The sequence below is a fragment of the Lissotriton vulgaris genome, unplaced genomic scaffold (genome assembly GCF_964263255.1).
Source record: "Lissotriton vulgaris unplaced genomic scaffold, aLisVul1.2 SCAFFOLD_1729, whole genome shotgun sequence".
Lineage (NCBI taxonomy): Eukaryota > Metazoa > Chordata > Amphibia > Caudata > Salamandridae > Lissotriton > Lissotriton vulgaris.
In genome coordinates, this window is record NW_028254431.1 from 157,091 (window position 1) to 183,557 (window position 26,467).

Sequence of the window (26,467 nt, forward strand, 5' to 3'; positions counted from 1 at the left end):
GCTAATGTGATGGCAGGGTTAGTAGTTTCATTCAGCCAGGTTTCCGTGAGGAAAAGAAGATCCCACTTGTTGTCCTGAAGAGACTGCCAGATGTCGATGGCATGTCTGGAAAGCAATCTGCAGTTGATCAATGCCGCTCTAAGGGACATAGATGCTCCAGCTCCTCTAGGAACAGTCGGGTTCCGAATGTGAGAATAATTCCCCTTTAACATAATTGACAAGATCGAAATCACAATCTTTGCAGGTAAAATTTGAGCTCCAGGAATTCAATGAGAGCAAAGGACCACCATGGCATCGCATAGGCCTCAATGCGAGCAACTCCGCCCTACTATATATCCCCGTCGTATCGTCGATCAAACGAACAGGGGAACCGACCCTGGTCGAGTCTTGATCGCGGACAAGCGCAGACGGGCTCGCCTTTGGCGCGCCATCGGCACGCCCGCTGCGCGGCCGAGTGATGACGACCATTTCTAGATGGAGAAAGGCGGGAGGGGCCGGGCAACTGGAGCATCAACCCTCCACTTCCCCCAAGATGGCGACAGGGTGTATCCGGACCTCCGCGACAGCGTCCAATCGGCTGTGCGGTGTCTTGGAAAAGAATTAAAATGCGGTGTGCATAACAAAAATACAGTTCTTAAACGTGACAATTTTAAAAGCATTAAAATATTCACAAAATCGCCGCAGTCTTTCCGGCTTCCGCCTCAAGAAGAGCTGCTGCCAAATACACCCCCATATTGCGATGCCAGGGGCTCCCATGATGTGGACCCTCAAGGGGACACTGATTTAGACTTCTGCCCAGCCTTCACCCCCTGATGACTCCACATCTTACCACAAGTTGGAAGCTATGGTAGCTTCATACCACAGGGTTGACAATGCATGTCGACCCCATGGAAGAGGATTTCCTTTTTAAAATGCTCTCCACCACCCACCGTTTGACTACATATTTTTCTATGATCAAGAGCATGTTGCGACCTGCCCCATATATCTTCCAAGACCCAGACAGGTTATACCCGGGGTTATCACTCCTCAAGTGGATAAAAAGTATAAAGCATCCCGAACTGATCCCGTCTACATTTGGGGCCAACTACCTCCTGACTGCTTGGTGGTACACACCGCCTGCAAGCGAGCAAACTTGAAGGGCAGTGGTGACAAACTTCCACCGTATATGGCGAGCAAACAGATTGACGCCGCAGGCAAAAGAGTCGCTGCATAGTCAGGCAATCAGTGGCACATCGCAAATTCTATAGGTTTGCTCTCCAGTTATGATCACACTCACTGAAATGAAATGGAGGAGCTCCTCCAATTTCTCTCAGAGGATCAGGGAAGGAGGGCACACAAGCTAGTCTCCGAGGGCAAACTCATCGCGAATACCACAATTCGATGTGCCCTTGATGCCGCCGATACTGCAGCTCGGGATGTCAAGTGACCTCCTCCATAGGCTCTATATCTCCAGCTTTAAGCTAGAAGTTCAGCAACTCTTGCTCAGCATCCCATTCAACGGCCAAGATCTATTTGGGCCACAGGTTGACCAAATGCTGGAAAGAAATAAAGAAAGATACAGAGATGGCAAAGGCAATGCATATCCTGCAAACGTCCGCCCCTTACAGGCCCTTTTGCTGTACACCCTATTGTGGAGGCTCGAAGAACACATTCCCTGAAGCCTTCACAGTTTTCCAGCTCCTACAGGCCTAGCAACCCTCCTCTAAAGGCTACTTTAGGGGTTTCTGCCACAGCAGCAATGTTAAAGGGTGGCTCCCCCATAGAAGCTGCCACCGCCCGAACTTACCTCCACCTTCTATTCCCTGATCACACAAAACCTGTTGGGCAGGGTCCACAAAGGGTGGACATCACCTCCGACCAGTGGGTGTTGGACATTTCCAACATGGTTACTGTCTGGAGCTTATGTTCACGCCTCTCACCGCACCACCCCGCAAACTCGGACTCTTCCCCAGAACACCAACGTCTGCTCAGGGAAGGGGTCATATCGCTCATCCTCAAAGGGCCACTCCATCTAGAGGGCACAGGAGTCCTGAATCACAAAGGAGGGTTGCTCCCTCTGACCTATTCTAGATCTCAGGCCCCTCAACTAACACATCCTATGAGAGCATTTTCACTTGGTCTCTCTTCAGGGTGTTATTTCGCTGCTACAGTAAGGCTGCTTCATGGCCTGTCTTGACCTCAACCACGCTTACTTCCACATACCAATCCACCCGGCGCAGCGCAGCTCTCCCGGGTTTGTGCTCTTTGGAAACCATTAACAGTTCAAGGTGCTTCCCTTCGGGGTCACCACAGCACTTTGAGTGTTCACCAAGTACCTTGCAATGTTAGCCGCTCACCCATGTTCTACCTTACTTGAACGACTGGCTGATCAAGAGCGCCACCCTACAACAGTGTTGCGAACACACACAGGTCACAATAAACCTTTTGCACGAGTTTAGGTTTACGATCAATCAACACCAGCTCCAACCTTCCCGGATACAGTCCTTTCAGGCACTGGTTCCTCTCTTCCAAACTGTCCGACAGGTCATAGTCAGGACAGTCATGTGCCTCTTCGACCTAATGGCTACCTGTATTGCTATAGTCTCCCATGCCAGGTGACACATGTACAGATCCATCCAAGCAGAATCTTTGGATGATCTAGTGTTGTTCAGCCGCCACATTCATCGCTCTTTGCAGGGGTGGACCACCAACAAACTGTTGCAGGGCCAGTCTTTTCTCGGCCCAGTTCTGCAAATGACCATCACAATGGACACCTCACTCATAGGACGAGGGGTGCACTTACAGGACCTGACTCTTCCAAGACCAATGGAAACCCAGACATCAGGGTCTCCGCATTAACTAATTGGAGCTGTTATCCTTCCAATTAGTGCTGAAGGCTTTTCTGCCCCACATGACAGGCAAGGTCGTGCTCTTCCGGCAGGACAACATGACGGCCATGTACTACCTTCTGAAACACGGTGGTACTTGATCTCCCCACATCTCTCACCTCCCTCAGAGCATTTTGCAGTGGACCCTATGCCACAAGACCCACCTGTTGGTGGAATACCTCTCAGGAGTGGACAACAACTTTGCAGACCTCCTCGGCAGGATGTGGCAACAGGTCCACAAGTGGGAACTCCACCTGCAAGTCCTTCACATGTACTTTCAACAAGGAGGGGTCCCCACTGATAGACCTCTTTGCCACTGCAGAGAATACCAAATGCTCAAGCTTCGCCTCCAGGTTTCCATACCTACAGTCCATAGTCAACGCAGTATGGATGAACTGGTCAGGGACATTTGCCTATGCTTTTCCGCCTCTCCCCCTTCTTTCGTTTGTGGTTTGAAGGTTACACCAGATGTCCATCACCTTCATCCTGGTGGGTCCCACTTATACCAGCCAGCTCTGGTTCATGACCCTGCTGGAACTCTCAGTGGTTCCGCACAAGAGGTCCCCAACATGCTGTATCTTCTTACGCAGAACCATGAAGAAGTCAGGCACCTAAGTCACTCAGTCTTTTGATCTGGCTCCTGAGGTCTTAGAATTTGGTACCTTAACTTACCATCCGAATGCATGAGCACCCTAAAGAAGCATGCAGGCCTACCACACAGACCTGTTACACTGTTGGATGGAAACATTCTGACTATTATTGTAATTCCAAACAAATTGACCCTTTGATACCCAGGGTCCAGAACATGGTCTGATACCTACTCCACCTGCAGGCAGATGTGTGGTCTGGCCTTCACACCTATTTGCCCTCATTTGTCTGCAGTTGGCTGCCTATCTTCAGAACAGGCAATACGTCTTCCATTTTCCAAATACCAGTCATTAAGGCTTTCATGGAGGGCCTTAAGAGGGAAATCCCGACTTGGGTCCTCTGGTCCCCAATTTGGAATCTCTATATTGTACTCACAAGACATATGGGTCTCCCATTTGATTCCCTCTGCACCTACCTCCTTCAATTTCTTTCTTGGAAGGTGGCATTCTGTGTTGCCATCACATCACTCAGGTGTGTAAGTGAGCTTCAGGCATTACACTAGAAGAACCTTTATTTCAAGTACACAGAGGTAAGGGTGTACGCCGCACAAATACAAATTCATTTTAAAGGTGGTTTACCTGGTCCAACTTAAGTAGTCCATCAAACTTACTGTTTTCTTTCTACAATCTGACTTAGTTGTGGAACGGGCTTTCCACATCTTAGATGTAAAGCGAGCTTTCATGTACTATATGAAAAGGACTAAACTAAACCATTCAGAAAGACGCAACAACTCTTTATTGCATTTTCCAAACCTCATAAAGGGGCATCTCTTTCTAAATTAAGCATAGCCAGATGGATAGTCAAATGTATCCAAACATGCTACACAAAACCCAAGAGGGCTTTATCTATTCCTCCTAGAGCCCACTCTACCTGGAAAAGGGGTCCTCTATGGCTGTCTTGGAAACATTCCCATGGCTGACATCTGTGAGGGGGCTACATGGTCACACAACACACCTTCACAAAACACTACTGTGTGAACGTGCTGGCCAGACAACTAGCCAACGTTGGCTGGGCAGTACTTTGTACGCTGTTTTAGTCTGCAATACCCACAGGCGAGTCACGGTTTGTTTTTGGTGGGGGAGACTGTTTTACAGTCTATGAAGAGCATGTGTATCTACACTCACACGTGCGTTGAATGGAAAATGTATTTTACCGTGTAAGCATCTGTTTGTGGCATATAGATTATATATAATTATATAAAATATAGATTCACATGCTCCTACCCGGATGCCTGTGGCTGTTATAGTAATCACACTCCTATAGTTCTCTCTCTTGCATGAACATATCTCTCCATACATCGCTTCACTCCACATTCATCCTCACCTGCCATGCAGGAAAACAATGGATTTGATGCTCATGTCCATTATCAACAAGAGGAGTCACAATACCTCATGACTCGAAAGACTTTTTCAAGCAAAAATAACTTGCACACTTCTGGGTCCAACACTAGATGGCAGGAGTATGCAAAGCACGTAAATCTACAGCATACATGCCACAAACAGATGCGAGCAGGGTAAGTAACATTCTCTTGGTTTTAGTAAATTATGAATGCGCAAGCACACTTGGGGAACAAAAGTGCATCTGTAATTTTCTGTAATAAGTGGAAAAAATATGTTTAGCTAGACACAGAAATGATATCTGCAAGCCTGAGCAATTCACAAACAGGGTTGCACACAGGTAGCAGTCATGCATACTTAATTCTCACACACTGAGCATCTTGCACTGCAGAAGCACATTTTCACTGTTCTGAAAAAAGCATATACTGCTGCTACCTGTCTTGTACTGTCCTTAGTAGTGTTATGACACAGTGCGCTCAGCCAGTCTGCTGCAGCACCTCGCTCACCTCTTCAGCCACACACTTGCTTTGCATCTAATTACGGTAGTGACTCAGGGCAGCATCCCAGTCCATCATTATTTTGCTTACTGTGCCGGCTCAGATTGGTCCAGACCGAATGGCCCAGCCAGGCCCTCTCTGAAGGGGACCAGAAGAAACCCCAGACCAGTTTTACACTGATTGGAGCTCATCAGCTTGGTGCAGCCTGGTTCCAGTGGTGCAGCCCTAGATAGAATGCTTGAATTCATTTCAACTGTTAATCGGCCGCATCCCATTCATCATTCTTTTGCTCACCGTGCCACCTCAGATTCGACCCAGCAGTATGCACATCGGTCTGGAAACACTTTGTAGCAGGCCTCACCTGTGTATCCTTAGGGGCTGATCGCAATGCTTGCAAATAACAGAAAAGCTTAATATGTGTCTAATTAACATTATTACCACCCAGCACCACACTTCCCATTCTTCTTGCTTGATTCTGTTGGTTTGACTTACTGTCCGGTATTATGTTTAACAGTATTTATAGTAAAACAGACGAGAAATAAGTCAGTATTTGAGATATAATCGTCTATTTGCACATTTTGATGGCATCCTACTGAGAGTATTCATACAAAATGTCGCTGGAGTTTATTCATATGTGTATGCCTATGACCCAGTGGGATGCAGTGTGTTAGTACCAATGACATACAGTGCAGTGTAAGGTATTGGTATCCTTCGGATGCAGTGCAGTGCTGAGATTCAGACCCTGATGATGAGTTGGACATTGCGCAGTCCCCGTATGGAATTCCACTTTGCCTGACTGTGAGTGGGCAAGTGTTCCCTCACCCTGTTTCCCTGTTGTAAGAACACCAGAACGGATTCTATCAGACAGCTATTCCACCCGGAAAATGTGCTTGATACTTGAGGCAGCAGCAGTCAAGCCTTTTCCCGGAACCACGGGCGAGCGGGTAATCCCATAACGAGGGAGTAGCCTTGACGAAAGTATGACTACAGGCGTCTCTTCTCCCCCGATTTGACTCATGAGGCCTAACTAGGGCATATTTACATAAAACAGAAGAACAGACCAAATAGATGCTGTATACGTTTATTTTCATGTATTTTCATTATATCTATTTTTTCACTTATTGAGAGATTTGATGACTGTGGGAGGAATAACGGGGAGTAACCATCTTAGGTCCTGATGAATAGCCTTGGGGTAGGGTTAAAACTAGTCGACCAGAGATGCAAAGAGTAAATTACCCTAATAGTTTCTCTTCATCCCCATTTTTTAATCTATTCAACTAGGGGTTAAATAAAATAGTCCTTTTCCTACTAGCCAGATATTTTTAACACCGTTTTTACAACAACAAAAAAAACACTCCAAATATCCTTGCAATCAGTGTAGGTGTATAGGCATAACATACTATCAGTGCTCCTACGTATCCATCGGCCGTAACGCGCCCCTTTCCATAGCAGGTTAGGGATGAACCCTATAATGAAACATGCAACCAAGGGGTAACCCTGGCGGGTGAGAGTTACTTAAAAGAAAAACTTTTTTCCTTTCCACTACGAGGTTGAACTAGTTTCCAGATTTCTTGGAGTGACTCAATTTGATTATTTGATAATCGTTTGAAGGACTAGTCCTCTCCTTTTTCCTCTGTCTCCCTCTTTTGTTGTTTAGGTGTAAGTTGGAACTAAGAGAAAATGCTTAAGGATCTTCTGGGGGCACTTGATCACTTTAAATCATTTGATCAGTTAGCTCAAATCTGCATTTGGTCGCGTCTTCAAAGTTGCTGTGCCTCCAACTGATTGTGAGGGAGAAAGAGTGTGTTGGATTAAGAAAATCTTTTATTTGATGTGTAATTTATTGGTCATAGAAACTGCCGTACAAAACTGAAGGATCTTTGCATTTTGTTTTAAAATGTTCAGTATTGAGCAATTAATCTTATTTGGCAAGAAACCATGCAAGTTCTTCAAATAAAAAAGGTGTTACAAATAAACTGTTGCTAAATAAAGTATACATTTGTGTTGCTATTTGTTTAGGGTGCTTTAGCCCCCCCTAACCCCCCCACCCTCAAAGAGGTAGAAGTTTGTTTGAGACTACATTTACACTGTTTATGCAGCAAAATAATGTTGGTGCAATTTGTGTTTGTTGCTGCCAGTAAACCTTTTTTGTTAAGAGGTACTGCTTTGACATGTATTTAGAAAGATTTACTTCTTAAACAGTAATGATTGTTTTTGACTGTTTTGTTTACATTTGTTTTTATAAACAGACTGAAATATGGACTGAACTTGAGTGGACTGAGAAGAATTTCCTCAAACCTCTGCATACAGCACTTGACATGTCAAAAGCCCACTATGAAGCTGAATTAAAGAATGCAAAAGAAAACAAGCATAGTAAGACTATTACATTAAATATGTAGACAGAAAACTGTTTTTTTTAAAGTACACAAATTGATCAGTTTGGGAGGTATGTATGTGATCAGTGAAACTTACGCCACATGTAATGCGCCGTAACTGCAAATATAATGAACAGATTTACTTTTATAGTTAAATCCAGTCACAGTGTTTCATGTATTCTAGAATTCCTTACCAGATAAAATTGATCAACATTGCTCCTCAGACGTTTACCACTTCCTGGAAACTTCACATCGCACAAGTTACTACTTGTGTAACGATATATCTGTAAGAGACATTAGTTAGTGATAGATTCCTTACCTTAGAATATCCCCAGGCGTCAGACTGGATCCGGAAACTTTTGCGTAGCAATACCCCTGCGCGCCGGTAGGCGTCGTCTGCGGCTCCGCGTCCGTCGTCGGCGTCGTGAGCGCCTGGATGACGTCGTCGGAGTACTTAGACGGCGCCCATGCGCGCTGACGTCAGTTCTGACACACAGCTTTTCCGCGCCAGATACGCAGAGCCATGATAGAACTAACACTGGTGCCATGAAACTAGGGCCCTGAAAGGGGATGACCTTAGCCCAAGATATCGGTTCGCAGAACGGGGAGGATGGGTGGGTCGGTAAGGAATCTATCACTAACTAATGTCTCTTACAGATATATCGTTACACAAGTAGTAACTTATGCATCTGAAAGAGACACGTTAGTGATAGATTCCTTACCTTAGAATAGATACCCCAGCAATACCAACCCCGGTGGTGGGTCTGCGAACCAATATCACACCAGAAAGTCCTGGAGGACGGAACGGCCAAAGAAGCCATCCCTCCGGACTTGACTGTCCAGGCAGTAGTGCCTTGCGAACGTGTGCAGCGAGGCCCACGTGGCTGCCTGGCAAATGTCCTGCAGGGGGACACCTCGGCCCAGAGCAGTTGTCGTTGCCGTGGCCCGAGTGGAGTGAGCCCGCAATCCAGCCGGGGGCTCCTTCCTCGCCATGGAGTAACATGCTTGGATGCACAGGATGATCCATCTAGAGATGGTCCTCTTGTGCACCGCCTTACCCTTCTTCGCGCCCACGTAACCAACGAAGAGTTGGTCATCCACCCGGAATTGGCGTGTGCGATCTAGGTAGTAGGAGAGCGCACGTTTTGGATCCAGACGGTGGAGCCTCTCTTCCTCTTTCGAGGGATGCGGAGGCGGAAAGAAAGTGGGCAAGGTAATGGACTGCCCGATGTGGAAGGCTGTGACAACCTTGGGCAGAAAGGAAGGTCGTGTACGTAACACCACCTTGTCAGGATGAACAGACAGGAAAGGTGGAGAAGAAGAAAGAGCCTGGAGCTCACTCACTCTCCTGGCAGAGGTGATGGCAACCAGGAAGGCAGTCTTCAGAGTAAGGAGACGAAGAGGACAGTTATGAAGTGGCTCAAAGGGAGCACACATCAGATAAGTGAGAACAAGATTCAAGTCCCACTGGGGCATCACGAAGGGAACAGGAGGGAACATGTGTGTGATGCCCTTCAGAAATCTACTTACAATAGGGGACTTGAATAAAGAAGGCTGATCTGGTAGCCTCAAGAAGGTCGATAGAGCAGAAAGGTACCCTTTAAGAGTGCCCAGAGCAGAGCCCTGCTGGGCAAGGGAAAGAAGAAAGAGCAGCACCTCCGAAAGGGGTGCAGAGAGAGGATCCACAGCCTTTGCTGTGCACCATGCCACAAATCTGTTCCACCGGCAGGCGTATACCGACTTCGTGGAGGGACGCCTGGCTGCCAGAATGATATCACAGACTTCAGGAGGCAAGTCAAATGGCCTCAACTGCCGCCGCTCAATCTCCAAGCTTGTAGGTGGAGACTGGACAGGCTCGGGTGCAGGACCGTCCCCTGCTGCTGCGACAGAAGGTCCTCCCGAAGAGGCAGACGAATCGGGGGATCGACTGACATGCTGAGTAGCTCGGGATACCAGTATCTTCGTGCCCAGTCCGGAGCCACAAGGATAACCTGGGCCCGGTCGCGCCTGATCTTCTTCAGCACTCTGGGCAGAAGCGGTATAGGCGGAAAGGCGTACAACAGACCGCAGCTCCACTCGCGACGAAAAGCGTCTCCGAGCGAGTGCCGCCTTGGAAATTCCAACGCGCAGAACTGATGACATTGCGCGTTCTCTTCTGTGGCGAATAGATCTAACCAAGGCTCTCCCCACTGCTGAAAGAGACCTTGCGCCACGTCCGAGTACAGACGCCATTCGTGATCCATCATGCACCGACGGCTGAGTTCGTCCGCCCTGGCATTCAGAGAGCCTGCCAGGTGTTGAACCACCAGGGTCACGCCCTGATGTTCCAGCCATTGCCATAGGCGCAGAGCCTCCTGGCAAAGGGTCCACGACCCCACCCCGCCCTGTTTGTTGCAGTACCACATGGCGGTGGTGTTGTCGGTGAACACTTGCACTACACGTCCCCGGACAGAGGGGAGGAATGCTTTCAGTGCTAGACGAATCGCCCGAAGCTCCAGCAAGTTGATATGGAGCCGGGACTCCGCCGGAGACCAGAGGCCTCTGATCTCCGCCTCTCCCATGTGGCCCCCCCAGCCCTGGAGGGACGCGTCCGTCACAACTACGTGCTCCGGGTGGGGTAGGGAGAGGGATCCGCCACTGACCCAGTCGCGGTCCGTGAGCCACCACTGCAGTTGTCTCGCAGTGCCCTCCGAGATCAGGACATGATCGGACAGGTTGCCCTGATGCTGGGCCCACTGAAACTTCAGGTCCCACTGCAGAGCCCGCATCCGCCACCTGGCGTGACGCACCAGAAGGATGCAGGAGGCCATCAGTCCCAGAAGCCGGAGCGTCAACCTGACCGAGACTCGGGATAATGGCTGGAAGATTGGAACCAGAGCCTGAATATCCCGAACCCGCTGCTCGGGTGGATAAACCCGAAACTGCGCCGAGTCGAGAACCGCTCCGATGAAGAGGAGCTTTTGAGAGGGACACAGGTGTGACTTCGGCACATTGATGGAGAACCCCAGCAGGTGCAGGAGGTTGGCCGTAGTCTGGAGGTGGCTGACGACTGTCTGGGGCGAGCCCGCCTTCAACAACCAGTCGTCGAGGTAGGGGAAGACTGATACCCCCTGCCTGCGCAGATGAGCCGCGACCACCGCCATCACTTTCGTGAACACCCGTGGGGCGCTGGTAAGGCCGAAGGGGAGCACGGTAAACTGAAAGTGCTCTTGGCCTACCGTGAACCGCAGGTAACGCCGGTGGGCCGGCAGGACGGGGATGTGGAAATAGGCGTCCTGCAGGTCCAACGCTACCATCCAGTCTCCCGGGTCCAGAGCAGCCAGGACCTGAGCCAAAGTGAGCATCTTGAACTTCTCCGTTCGGAGGAAGCAGTTGACGTTCCGCAAGTCCAAGATAGGGCGTAGGCCCCCTTTGCCCTTCTTGGGCACCAGAAAGTAGTGGGAGTAACAACCACACCCTACTTCTGGCCCAGTAACGCGCTCGATGGCCCTCTTGGCCAAGAGGGCCGAGACCTCCTCTTGCAGAAGTTGCAAGTGATCCCCCGACACACGGTGGCATTGTGGTGGCATGGATGGAGGGGATGTCTCGAAGGGGAGGGAGTAGCCCCTTTGGACAATCTGCAGCACCCACCTGTCCGAAGTGACTGTATGCCAGTGGGGAAGGTGATGGCGAACCCTGCCCCCCACGGGCGTCACATGGGCCTGAAAACTCGGACTAGGAAGGTTTTGAGGCAGGCGCTGCTGAGGGAGGTGTGGACTGGCCTCGCCGCGGGCCCCGACCGCCACGGCGGTTCCCACGTCCGCCACCGCGTTGCTGGACATTTTGCGGCGTGTGGCTGGCGGTCCGTGGTGGGGCGCCCCTTCCGTGGCCACGAAAGGAGCGAAAGGCACCCGATTGCTGGCGTGGGGCCGTAAGGCCCAAGGACTTGGCCGTAGCCCTGGAGTCCTTGAAACGTTCCAGCGCATGGTCTGCCTTGTCGCCGAAGAGGCGACGGCCATCAAACGGCATGTCCAGGAGGGTGGCCTGGACATCGGCCGAGAAGTTGGCGGACCTCAACCAGGCGTGGCGCCGAACCGCCACCGTCGTTGCCATCGCCCTGCCCAGTGAGTCCGTTGTATCCAGCCCACACCGGATAGAAAAGCGTGCTGCATCTCGGCCGTCCGCAAGGGCTTGGCTGAGTTTAGCCTGGACCTCCTCCGGGCATCTGGGCAGCACCTCCGCAACCGTGTCCTACAGAGTGTGGGTGTAGCGGCCCAAGAGACAGGCGGTGTTCACAGACCGCAGCCCTAGGCTTACAGACGAGAAAACCTTCTTCCCGAACTGTTCATATCTCTTGGATTCCCTGTCGGGCGGGGCCGACGGGAATGTGGTTTGGGAGTTTGAGGCCTGGATGACCAGACTCTCGGGGGTGGGATGGGTGGACAAAAAGCATGGGTCGCCCGGTGCCGGGCGGTAGCGTCTGGCCACGTTCCTGTCCACAGGCTGGCCTGTGGCGGGCTTGGACCAAGTGCCCAGAAGAACGTCACACAAGGCCTCATTGAACGGCAGGAGGGGCTCCGCGGAGCCTGACTGCGGTTTGAGGACCTCTGTGAGGAGATTAGTCCTCACGGCCGCGACGGGGAGCTGAAGGTTTAAGGCCTTAGCTGCCTTCGTCAACACTACACTGTAAGCAGAACCCGCCTCCGAAGCCACAGTCGGGGGCGAAGTAAATCCAGTGTCTGGCGAGGTGTCAATACCACTGGCCTCCCCAAGCTCATTTGTCCAGTCCTGCTGTGACTGGCAATCATGTGCCAGAGGGTCCTCGGACCCCTCCCAAGCCTCCTCGTCACCTGTGTCCTGGAGACCAGGATTAACAGCCAGGGCCTCCTCGTGGAGATAAAAATCTCCAAAGGCCGACGGAATCGGCGCCCAGCGGCGCCCTCCCGACGCCTGAGCAGAACCGCAGGAGACATTGGGGGCGGCAACCACATCGGCTGCCGGGGACGACACCTGAAGGGACGGCGCCGGCGAGGTCGTAAGGTCGACCGGGGAGGTCCCGGATCCGGAGCCGGATCCAGCGAGGTCCTGCGGCGCCGAGACCGAAGTCGCCAGCGGCGCCGGGCCCGAAGCACCCGACGTCGTCGGGGCCGAAGCACCCGACCCGGAAGGACCTCCAGACGGAACCGATCGGCCCGAAGGCGCCACGGGAACCGACTGAGGAGGGAGGGCCCTCATGGCCATGAGGTACCTCTCGACCTCCTCCTGCGTCGCGCCGTGCCCAGGGACCCGAAGGTGTGGGGCAGGCGGCGACGCCTGCGACTCCCGCGGAGCCGCGTGGGCGGTGTCGCCCGAGTCCCCGGCCGCATCGTGCGAGCGTCGGGGCGGGTCGGAGGATCGATGACGTCGCTCCGACCTCTCATGCCTCTTACCTGAGGACTTGGAACCAGACGAACCGTGTCCACTCCCGGAGCGTCGATGACTCCGACCTCGCGACCTGTCCCTCGACCTCCCGTGGGACCGGGACTGGGACCTGGAGCGGCGCGGGGCCGACTGCCTCAGCTCGAGACGCTTGCGGGACCGCTCCCGCCTAGCCTTCGACGTCAGGGCCCGGCAGTCGGAGCAGGTTCGATCGTCGTGGTCGAGGCCTAAGCACTTCAGGCACCGGCGATGGGGGTCCGTGACCGACATGAGTCGGTCGCACTTCGAACAAGGCTTGAACCCGGGCATCCCTGGCACCGATAGTCGAAAAATCGACAAAGAGAGAGAGATCAAAAAGGATCAAAAATTTCAGTCAAAAATTGACTGGGGGTAGAGCTTCTTCCGGATCTGCGCTAGCTGGCGCGGAAAAAAGAAGAACTGACGTCAGCGCGCATGGGCGCCGTCTAAGTACTCCGACGACGTCATCCCGGCGCTCACGACGCCGACGACGGACGCGGAGCCGCAGACGACGCCTAGCGGCGCGCAGGGGTATTGCTACGCAAAAGTTTCCGGATCCAGTCTGACGCCTGGGGATATTCTAAGGTAAGGAATCTATCACTAACGTGTCTCTTTGTTCCACATTCTTATGCCAAAGTGACTGGTACAACATATGTTTGAAGTACACAAATCCAGATTCACTATATGGACTGGTTCGCAATAAAGTCTAAATGCAATCTTTTGCTGGACATTTTAAATAGACCCAGAACATAACTTAGCCACTTTTTAAGTCCTTGTGTATCTCTCATAGAATTCTCCATGCACAAACCCCTTTCATTCTAGCTAATCTCCTTACCCCCTATGTACCGGAAAGCGCCCTCCACTCCTCTAATCAACATCTTCTACGTGTCCCTCGTGTTAGACGAGCACAGGCTGGATGTCGGTCATTTCGGGTCTTAGCTTCCTCTCTCTGGAATGTTCTCCCGTGCACTATTAAGAGCATACAGGATCATGGGGTTTTCAGGAAGACAGTCAAGACCTGGCTCTTCGCTGAATAATCCTCTGTTCTGCCCCGTTTTCAGTCTGGTATTCTGTGGATCCAGCGCTGGTTCGCCCCGTTGCTGGGGCAGCAATGCGATGTATAAATAAGATAACATAACTTTAAGATTGTTTGAAAGGGTGCAAAAGGCTGCAATACGGGCTTTACCAGTTCTATTTGTAGCTGTCTTTCAGTAACAAAAGCGCCTTTGTCATCTATTGGGATGCCCAGGTATTTATAAATATCCACAGTATCCAGAGGCTGCTTGTTCAGTGACCACGTTGTATGACACTTGGTTCGTCTTGTAATGGACATGACATTTGTCTTGTTTCTGTTAATTTTCGGTGCGTTTTCACAAGCTTTCTTGAATAGTGTGTTCATCAGTTCCTGTAGACTGACTCTTGCGGTACTACAGAGGAAAATATTGTCTGCGTACAGTCAGTTATTTATGCTGAAGGATCCCAGCCGTGAAGAATGACTGTTTGTCGCATCAAGTACTTTCATCAGGTCTAATAAGAAAAGATTGAAGACAGCATGAACAAGAACACACCCTTGCTTGAGGACCTGGGTGGCTTTTTTTTTGCCTGGGAAAGGCGAGTCAAATTCCGTATTTTTGTTCTTATCCAAGTTTGTGTAGAACAGTTGCATCCTTGTCAGCAGGTGCCGTTTTATACCCCGGTTACTGCCTCAGATTCTTTGTCAATCTTGGAGAACATCCCCTGCAGTTTCAGGTTTTCTGGGTAGTTTCGTGGTCGAGTGGGAGGCCCAGGTAGTCTCAGATCTATTTGAATTAAACAAAGCATTGATCTGTCTTGGAACAAATTTACTATTTTGCAGAAGTTTGTTGAATTCCATTGATTACCGAAGTAAAGTAGTTTGGCCAACGAGTCGTCTGCCTGGACTCATCTGTCCTCCCATTATTGGTTCTTGGACTACTTTTCTGCAATTTTCAGTTGATAAGAGTATGGTAGAGGGTCCTGATTTCCTCAAGGTCTGGAGGGCTTGATTTAGGCCCACATGCATCAACCTATTTAGGAAGTGCAAACGGTGCGAATCACAAAATTCGGCCGTTTGCGATTCCTAAATAGGTTTCTGGGATGCATCAAGCATTTTTGGTGAAATCGCTATTTTTAGCGAATTCCAAAAATGCGATTGCTTTTAGGGAATCGCAAATTTGCGATTCCTTAAAAGCAATGCATGATTAATTTTAAAATTGCGAATTCGCAAATCTGGGGTGCAAATTACTACGAGGTTGAACCTCGTGGTAATTTGCGAAAATGTGTTAAAATGCTCTAATTTGCATTTCAAAACACTGTCATGTTACAGACACACATGTCCTTAGGACATGTGTGTTTGAAACATGCACTTCAAAATACATTTCAGGGGTGTGGAATGCATCAACATTTTGCGAATTCTAATTTGTTGCGAATTCTAATTTGCAAATTCGCAATTCCCATTGATTCCTATGGGCCTTTCGGCCCATATGAATCAATGGGAATTGCGAAATCGCAAATTGGAATTCGCATAATATTTGCGATTCGGTAAAAATTGCGATTTTTACCGAATCGCTAATTTTATGCACTTTCAATCATGCATCCCGTTTTGCGATTCCTTATTTGCGATTCGGTAAAAATCGCAAATTAGGAATCTCAAAACCGGACTTTGATGCATGTGGCTGTTAGTTTCTGTTTTGCTTGTCTGCAAGCGGGTGAGGTTTTCTTCTAGCCTGGTGAGCAATGTAAGGTCTTTTTTTTTTTTTACATGGACCAAAATTGCCCTTATTGTACGATGCAATAAAAAAATACAGCAATACACTTCCCAAGATAGTATCGGGCTGTTATGTTCCAGCTCACATTTATTTATTAATTCCTCCGTCATAAGTGCTATGATAGGAAATGAATGATCTGAGCATTTTATTCTTTTAAAATCAGCTGTATATGGGGGGACTACGTCTTTTAGTTCATCCTGGGGACCTTGGTAGAGCTAGGTTGAATTCTATGACTTGAGAGAGATGGTCACGGTCAGCAGTCGTTTCTATTTTAAATTACTTTAACAGGATTTAAATTTAACGACACCGGGGTGTAATCAATAATAAATTGCAAGCTTGGCCTGTGATACGTGAAGTTCTGCGGGATGTGAGTGATACCCCTACTGTTTAGCACCCTAACACCTGCATATTCAACCTTGTTTGTAAAATATTCACCCAATTTGTCACAGCAATGTTTTTCTTGTGTGTTGGGTAGGAATTTTCCAGTACAAAGTTTGAGCTATCAGGAGTTCTTCTTTGCTCGGATTTTACTGTATGTTCATTTAAGATCTCCAGTTGGGATACTCAACATTGGGGTATGATGCGTCAGATCTTGTACAAGAGTTACCAGTTTGCTCATGAGATCTGTTTTCATCACTGGGTCTGGATGGATATAGCCATTAATCAATAAAATGGATGACTTTCCATGTTTGTTCCAGTTCTTTAATTCCAAGTCGTGCATTCCTTGGCCAGTTTCCATTTGGACTTTTACTTCTGTTTGTAAAAATAAAGTTATATACATCGCAAGGCCTCCTCTTGGTCTCCCAAACTTATATTGCTTAGTTGCAAGGATATTGTAATGCATATAACCCTTAACTGGGAGCGAGGTCATTGCCCATGTTTCCTGAAGTGCTATGATATCATACTTCTTCCATATTGGTGGGGAATTCCTATCCTCTAGTGTGGATTTTCGCCCCTGCAATGTTCCACAAGCACATTTTTAGAGAGCATGTGTTCTTTTTGTGGGGGTGACAAAGTGCAGTTCATGTGGCTGAAGGTTTTTGCAAGGCCTGTGAGAGCCAGCCCCAATCCTCCTCCAGGGACCAAAATTACACCAGTGGAGAGGGCATTAAAATTATGTTTTTGTTAGCCACTTTTTTAGGTGATTTGCTAGGTGCTCCTTTAAATATTGAGTGCACAGGAGGTTGAATCTTTTTTGAGGTCTTTGATGTGCAATTTTCCAATAAGTATGGTAGCAAGGCTGAGCATAGGGCAAGATGGAGATTCCCCGGGCGTTGAAATAATGTATTTCTTTTAGCACCATGGACACTATGACTGGGGAGTCCTAGTCTACAAGAGTGGTTTCTCTTAAATTATTCTTGTATGATGATAAAAACGTCACTGAGATTGTCGCTGGTGAGATAATGTTGCTGTGGTAAAATTAGTCTGTGATGGTATATCTCTCAGTAATTTCAGAATATTTCTTCTGTTTAGGGTGTCTTGTTGCCCTTTACAGTCAAATTATGGATACAGGATGGCCTTTGTGTTTCCCTGTTCATTTGAGATGGTATTCAGCAAGCCTTGTTGAATAGTATTTGGACCTGTAACTAACAACCTGTTTGATTTACATTGGTCCAAGCCGGAGGTAGTATGTTGTGGATTTAAAATGACAATGTTCTTCCCTGCTTTGTGCATTATCGTGATATCTTTATACTTTCAGGTCATTTGTATAGCTATTTTACGTGAAGACGTAGGCAAGTTGATGTTTATTTCAACGAGGTCACTTGGGGCCGATGAACAACCTTCTCGGCTGACTTGAGGATTCAGTGCTCTGTTTGCGCATTCAGTATCCAAGGATGGTTGTTGGTCATTTTTTTTGGTTTGTTTGGGTCCATACTAACTATATCTGTCACGGGGATGGTGACTTGCGATTTGACTTCCAGCTGTGGTTACGTTATGAGAGCTACCAAAAGCAGAAAGATTGCATATTTGTTGGTCGATTGTCAGCAGCCTCTTCTTAGTGGGTTTATCAAAAATTGGATCGATATCACAAACATCGCTGCTAACTAAGGCATTATTTACTCCTTTATTGCTTCCTTTTACATAATCTTTTTTTTTGTTGCCTTTTTGCCAGTGGTGAACCCTTCTGCACTCTCGATTCTGATGGGTCACTGCCCTGTTTGGTATTTCCCTTTACAGTTGACATCTCTAAGATCTCTTAGTTTCCATTATCAATCGTGATCAGCTTTTGAGAGTCCCTTGGAGATTGAACATCCAACATAGAGTTAATGAGTGACTTCTTTGTCATACGTGTGGTGCTATCCTTTGGAAGGTGTGTCTCAGTGGAGGGTGTAGAGCTTTTAACTTGACGTGACCTAGAGAGGTTTCCCTTTCTTTGACTGCCAGTTCTGTTTTTTTGTCTTAGTGGTTTCGGAAACAGAGGGCGCCATGCTTCGTTTTATATCGGATATCTGGCAGGGTACTCAACTTCTCTATTATTGCATCACAAGTACACTTGACTGGTGAAAGAGGGTATGTGTTTTGGGATTATGTTATGATTGTGGAGGGATCTTTAAAAGAGAAGAACTTGTTTAGGTTTTCTATATTTCTGACTATCTTCCTTGTTATTAGTGAGGTCAGAATACCGGAGTCCTGGGTTGTTATTGATTTTCCATTTCGAGTGGAAAGCTCAAGTTGTTGCTTCCTCTTCTTACTGACCGTTATCTGGGGGTGCCATTGCCGTGGAGCGGATGAAGGAAATGGCGGGGGAGATCAGTGCACACTATCGCGCATGGAGGGAATCGACCCAACGCTTCCAGAACTAGTTCCTGGGGGCTTGCCAGATCTGCTTGATTCCAGAGTTGTCACGTACACTGCGCAAGAGTTTTTCTTCATGTCAGTCCTCCGAACCTCCTGCCGTCAGTCTCTAACCACCGAGCCCTAACTTCCGCCTTGAGCCTCTGCTGCCTAAGTTGCTGTTTGGCTGCTGTCGGTATGACCCGGCTCAACAGCTCTATAATCTAGTCCTCCCTGCACCGCCGGCAATAGTAAAAGCTACCTTCTCTCGCCTCTCCTCACCTTTCATGGGGAAGCAGTAAGGACCGTGCTGGGAGATGAGAATCCAAGGGGAAGGGACTGGAACCAGGGGACAGATGTCCGAGGAACTGCCTGTTTGGGCTCAGCGGCTTGCGGCAGTTAGTTGAGGCAATCCACGACAGACTGAATCAGGGGCCAAGTTGGATCATACAGCTGCTTCTCCGCGTCAGCACCTCTCCGCTTCTCTGGTGCTCTGATGCACCGGCGCAGCATCATGGCGAACTTCTGTGAATCGACTCATTCTGGAGTCCATAGCAAAATGCTCTTGAGTAAATAAATGCATAGTATATTTTTAAGGCTTGGAGGCACAGTGTCTCCTTCCTCCTTTTCCTAAAATGCATATATTGCTGCAAATTTGCTTTCTGCTTGCGAGGTTACAAAAATTCTTACACAGCTAATAAATTGATTTTATATGGTAGGTCAAGTATTTTAATTACGAGGCATAAAGAAAAAGTGAAAGTGCATTTAATGCTTACTGGATCATGGCCAACAATGTTAAATCTATATTGTACCATCTTATACAGTTAAACTCCACCTGAATTAGAAGTGAGGTCATTTTACGTTGCAGTTGATGGGAATATTTTTTATGGATTATGACCTCAAATGTTTTTTTAACGTTTATTTGTTCTCTGCGTGCTCGTCTTCATAAGCCATTACTTAAAGTAGCCGAATGTAATTTTGTGCCCCTGCACTTCATTGCATTTTCTCTTGTTACCTGACAGATTTGTGTGAAAAATACTAAACAAGGGATTACATGACAGCACTGCATAAGAGTCAAATATTAATAAATCATCTGCATAACAAAGCAATTTGAGTTTTCCCCCCTCCCAACAATTCTCATAATGTTTTACTAGATTACCAAGGGTTCCATAGTAAGGTTGAATAAGTATGGTGGGAGCCGCCAGCTCTGTCTTGAGGCATGATCTGTAGGAATTTAATCTGGTTCTCTGCTATTGTAGCATATCACCCTACCTTCAGAGTTAATGCCATTAGAACCACTCACACTCTGCTGGAGCACACATTTGTTTAAAAATTCAATAGAAAGTAAATAAAAAAATTGGAGCTAACCGATCTGTAAACTCCTGGTAAACTCATAAATCATCAGTAGGGTTCTTTATCAATATTGCGTTGTCCTAGAATATAGTGTGGTCTGTAAGTCTCCATAAAAAGTATTTACTTCTTGTTCACTAATTTTCTCCCTCATAACATTTCTTATAACACCTTGCTAATACATTTTTACAGTCCTTATGTTTTTTTAACACTACTAGTGTCATGTTAATAGATTTACCTTTGTGTGAGGGGGTTCCTTTTTAAAAAAAAATCTGTTCATGAGAAGCTTTCCAATTCATTCACTTTGCTCCCAAGGTGCTGGGCGGACAAGAAGTCTGTATTTCCCGCCTGCATAATTAATTGGTGATTTAATTCATCCCTTATTTTTCCTAGAGCAAATGAATCATCAGATTCACAAGACACTGGTGGGGGAATGTGCCCCTCATCCATATTCTGAAGAGTCAGTTTTGTCCACAACCTGTTGACCGGGCATGTGAATGGCAATTCAACCAAGATGGTCGGAGTAATTTCCTACTACTTCTGCACCTTTTGGAAACTCCCCCATATCCTTACATTATTTCTTTGTCACAGTTTTTTCAAGTACTTCTGCTGCTCTTGTAGGATTATCTTTTGTTCTTCCAGACAGACTAATCGGGTCCCTAGCTATTCCTGTTCCAGATATCCCTAATTCACTCACTGTCGCCTATGTGTAGCGTACTCTACCTCTAATGCCAGAGATATTCTCCCACAGCTCCTGTAGACCTTGCCTTAGTCTGTCTTTGAGCAAGACCATTTCATGTGTATACATCCTCTTAGATCTGCAACATAAAACTCTTGGTACCTTCTTTGGTGGCCTTCAGCTGCGAGTCTTGATGTTCTTCTGCAGCCTGCTCCTGCTGCTTTACTGCCAGCTGTGTGTAATCTTTGTTAAACTTTCTTTTTGAAGCATCCCTCCTGGTCACTCATACTAAGCACCACATGCGTTCAGTGTAGCTCCATCAAGCAGAGTACGTGTTCTAGTGGCAGGGTAACCAAACAAAGGGCACACAGTGTAGTCTGCCTTTTACTAACCTTGGGATGCTACTCGGGGAAAATAAAAATGCTAGTGTCAAGAACTCCACTGCTGTAAATTATAGAGGGGTGTTGCAAGGGGACTACAGAAGTGGTGTTAGCTTCTCCTGCCCCATTTGCTCAGCCAATTCTCTAGTGGCCTCTCACACGGAAGGTACCCTTTCCCATAACCCCGCTTAAGAACTGCTCTGGAGTCCATCTACTCCGCCTCTAGATCATCTCATCGGCTTTTTCTAGCATTCTCAGTTTGTGTGGCAGTAATGTGCTAAATGGACCCTGCTGTGAAATAGAGATCCAAGGCTTAGGATAGCACAGCAGCTCTCATTACTCACTTTCCTCTGTCATTCTTCCCTCTCTTTCTTCTATCCCTTTATTTATCCCTCACCTTCCATTCTCCTCCTTTCTTACTTTCCTCTACCCTGTCTTTATACAACTCTTCCCATTCCTGTTCCTATATATTCCATCTCTCCACTTCTCTTTTTCTCTTCTTTCTCCCATGTATGCTTTTCCTATCTCAAGCTGTCCTCCCTGCTGCTTTCGTTCCCCCTTATTTTACCTCCCAAGTCTTCCTGACTCTATCTGTGTTATATCCTCCCCCTAGCATTACCATCCTTCCCACTCTATTCTTTACTGTCCGCTCCCTTTCTTTTCTTCTTTCTGTCCTAGTAAAAGGTTTATTTTGAGCCAAGCTCATAAAACATATGAATAGCATAGTACACATAATAGTAATACAAAAACATCTAAAAAATAATCTGTACATCAGAATTCATAATTTATACAGTGTAAAAGGACAATTGTAAACCAGATCATGGTACAAGTACTAAACACTGCCAGATTGCCGAGCCTTGAGTAGCTGACGACTTATTTTTTTTTGTAAATCTTTTTATTAAACCATGACATGTTTGTACATACAAAGATCATACCAATAGTCACTTCAATCTTACAGTACATTTAAATGTACTATTCATGTTGGCCATTGAAAGTCCACATTCATTAACCATACAAGTGTTCCCTACCTCTCTTTTAGAGTCTCCGGTGCACCCTCCCTGCTTCCCAGATTTTCTCTCCTTTCTTGGAGCTAACAACATATTTACTGTAGTTAGTTACAAGTCATGCCTGAATTTCCTCCTAGTAATCCATACAGTGTGCAAATATCTGCTCAGACAGAACACACTTCAGAAGAGTCAATCTGCGTGATACGTAATGCCTGAGGTTCAAATTTATACAAAGAGGTTGGATCCATCTTCTGCATGTAGTTTGCTAAGCAGTGTAGAAGAAAAGAACGAGGCACTAGTTTGCATACTTAGTTATCACATAAATTGTATTTATTGTACTACCATTTGTCCAATTAGCAGTGTAGTTCTTGATTTTTAGTGGACCATAGCTGAATTCAAGAAATACATTTTTTGCTTTGTTTGGCGTGATGCAATCTAAAAATACGAAGGAAGGAGCTTGTCAGTCGAGGGGGCCTTGTGCAATTTTGGGTTATGAAACGATGTCATATAATCCGAGTGTGCTCTATTTAATTTATCCTTTGACACCACGTGCAATGACTGAAGTTTAGCTCATAGGGTTGACATGCCCAAAATTGTAAACCATTTTTTATGTGTCTAACCACAGTTAAGAGTGTAAACCCTTTAACCCCAGTAGTTCTTCCAAAACGTTCCTATAAATGTGAAGCTAGGGAGTCGCCCACAAACAGATCCAATAGATAAGTTGCCGTAATGCTCCCAGTTGGTCAAATTTTTAAACGGCTAGATCAAAATGAATGGGTAATGTGGGGGTGCTCAGTGGGATGCTGAGTAACAATCTAACAAAAGAGTTTTCATCAATGGGCAGTGCAGTTGAATCTTTTGAGCCGCAAAGTTCTGGCCTGTATAGAGTAGCTGACTGAGTCTTTGCCATGTACACTTCTAAGGCCAGGGATATTGCCCTGGTGTAAGATGTCCTATGAAACATGAGGACTGCCGCACTTCTGTGTGTCATAATTGCCTTCATTCTGTGACGAAGCGGGGCAAAGAAGATAGACTACCAATCCTGATCCCTAAATTGGGGAATCTATCTGATTGTTCCAAGCACATACCTTCCACTGCTAAACTGCCCCCATACGTTTTAGACGGATTAATGGCCATATATTTAGTATTTACATTTTTTATTTGTAGGCCCTTGTATTCAAAATAGGTCTAGAATTTATAAATCAGATTTTGGAGACTCTCTGGGTGCGAGACACAAGCAAGGTGTCCACAAACTTAAAGTAGGAACTGAGACACCATTAAAATTTGGGACATTCTGGGTACATTCCAACATGCTGTCATTCTGATCGGTCTAGTACTAGGAGAAAAGAGTTCTCTTCCCCCACTTCACCTGTGCGTAATTGCGCTTCTGAATTCTAGCCAAAATGTGTACCACTGGTGCCCTGATCCCTTGTAGATGTTCCCAGAGCGTTTTCCTGGGCACCAGGTCAAAAGCCGCTTTTAGGTCCTTCAATACCTTGGTATATTTCCAGGTTATCCTTGTGAGTGGAAAGGCCTTGTCAATAGTGCTAATTTTAGGCCTAAAGCTCCCTTGAGCGCCCAGAAGAACATTGCCCTCCTCCAACCAACCTTGAAGGGTCAACAGGAATAATCTACAAATTGTCCAAAATGATGTTAGGCCTATAATTAGAAGGTGAGTTCCTGTTTCCCTTCTTATGGATGGGAGTAAGTATTGCCCTCTTCCGAGATTAGGGTACAGGGATTCCTGCAGCTATAGCTTTGGCTAGTTTTTGAAAATAAGAGCTCCTAAATAAGAGGTTAAGACCTAAGGAGATCCCCCGGTATCTCTCCAGGGCCTGCAGCGTTTGCTGGTTTCAAAGACTCAATTGTTTTTTGTGTGTTTTTAAGTGAGATCTCAAGGGAGAGCAAGTGGGAACTTCTACAAATAGGAGGTGGATAATAAATAGATCTTGTTCCCTCAGTCGTGTCTTCAGAATATAGGGATGCAAAATGGCTAACGCATTGTCCTGGTTGTATAAAGTGTTTTGTCAGCATAGACTATCCACAACGACCATAGACAATTATATGCCAGAACCTAATGGTGTCTGTAGAAGCTTCTAGCAGTTCAATCCAGCTACGGATGTCCCATTCTCTTTTGCAGCGACCCAACTCTCCCTACCATATAACTTCCTATTCCGTTGTATTAGTTTTGGATCTTTAGCTTTAATGGATTCATTGATTCATTCTGTTTTGGCTTTCCTATACTCACTGTAATGCCAGGGTGTTATTTTTCCCGTTAGTTTGTACACTGCGCTACGTAGTGGCGAGAGAAATCATTCATTTAAGGTGGTATAAAAAGAATCTGGATTATCAGAATTTTGCCGGGATGTAAATGGATATATTGTGTTAAGGCTGCCCAGAATTGGTCATAAAGTTCTGCATGACATCATTTATTTAAGATGATACTGGGCCATTTTACTGTTCTCTGGGAATTAGCATAACGGATATCAGATGCCTCATGATCTCAGGTTCCTGAAAGCTTATATCCTTAGGACACGGATCCTTCATGGTCAATATTAAAATATTATGATCGCTATCATGCCTATTTGTTATAATGAAGTCTACCAACCCATACCAGGTTCCGGTATCTAACCGTATGTGATCTAACCAGATGACATAGGTGCCCCTCCCAACGATATGTTTTCTCTTCCAGTCGTAGTACTTAAATTGTTAATTCTAGACCCTCAGACCATATTCTAGACACAGAGAAAATAACTGAGTAGTGCATGCAGAGCTACTCCCCAGTGATTCCACATCAAGGGAAGGAATCCCCAGCACCCTGTCCTCTTCTTGTGTGATCTGGTGTAAGTCATCTGTTGGCTCAAAGGAGGTATTAAAATCCCCTCCCACAATTACCATGGGACGTTCCACTGGAAGTTAATGTTCTTAACTGGTCAACAATTGTGGTCAATACAGTTGAGCCTTTATTTTTAGCTGCAGTATGATTATAGATAGTATAGATATTCATTGATTGCCCATTGATATTTCTGTGTGAACCCTAAGATATCTGAGGAAACAGTATACAAGTTTGTCACTGTATAACATGGATAATAAGTTAATCCATGTGAGCAGGCCTCCAGAGGTCCTCCTTGACTTAGCTGGTATAGCTGAAAGGTAAAATGTCAAATATCCTGTCTTATGGGGCGGGTTGATCATCTACGGCTCCTGCAGAAGGCAGATTTCATATTGTTCAATAAAAGTATGCCAATCAGGCTCCAAAAATGTATAGGAGAGTCCTTCAGCATTCCAGAATATAAATTTAGGTTCACAATCTGCATTGGTTAGATTAGAATTCGCATAGGTGAGCCTAGGAGGCAATCTTCACTAAAGGATCTAAATCTAAGTTCATTGCGTTTTGTTGTTGAAGGGACAATTCAAAATCTAGTCCATGCGAGCTAGTATGAGCTGCCTCAGGGAGTACGATTACTAGTATATGTCAAAGGCCCTGTTTGAATAACACAGTTGTACGGTGTAATTGAATCAACTGCATTAAGATCCCTGCGGGGTACCTCCCTAATAGGATCGATATGTAGAGTTTGTAGGCTAGCCATAGTGTTAACAGTGCTGCTTGAGTCCTGGTTCTCTCTTGCTCCTGATACGAGCTGTGGTACATTTATCACAAACAACTTAGTGCAGTGTTTGCTAAGTAGGTTTGTTATAGGGGAGTCACGAGGAATATTTAGGCTAGGTGGGGGCATTTGTCTTTGAGGACTAGGTTTTGGTGGTAGACTAAGTTCTTATGAGTAACAAATTAATGCTAGTCCCCTCAAAGAAGTTGTTCATGAAGTATGCCTATATATACCACACAGCCCCACATCATCAGTGATGAGTCTAATTGGGATGACACTAATGCCTTATTTGCATGGTCTTATATTAGACAACTTAGCTTGGATGTTAATGGCTTTATCTGACTCTCCTGCGAGCCCAGCCTCATCCAGCCGCAGATTAGTGCATATGGGCCGGGGTGTGTCCCACACAGCAGGAGTGGAAGAAGCGCTTTATCGCTAGATGGTCTTGGCCAGAGTGCTTTAAGGCGCTTGGCTTGCCTCAGAGTGCTTTAAGGCGCTTGGAGTCCGTAGGTACTGAGTTCTGTGACTTCATTCCTGTCCCATTTTCACTCCCACCTCCCCCTCCCATTTCTTCGCTCGTTTGTCGCTGCACATAGGTAACAAACACTGGCAAGGATGGTAAATCTGGCTTATAACTGCAAGTGCAAGCCTGACTCATTGGCTTTTCCAGTGTTTGATTGTTATTCCCCTGTGTGTGGTGGCGTTGTATGATGTTATCATGTTTGCGGCATTGTATTATCAGC

General features: G+C 46.7%; 1 protein-coding gene across 1 annotated transcript in view; it reads left to right on the forward strand.

Annotated features, from left to right (window-relative positions):
* The window catches only part of GLMN (glomulin, FKBP associated protein), a 148,966-nt gene that overhangs the window by 103,344 nt on the left and 19,155 nt on the right, over positions 1-26,467 (forward strand). Inside the window, exon 9 of the mRNA XM_086951669.1 lies at positions 7,599-7,722. Within this exon, the coding sequence (XP_086807795.1) occupies positions 7,599-7,722 (124 nt within the window). The remainder of the gene's footprint in view (positions 1-7,598; positions 7,723-26,467) is intronic.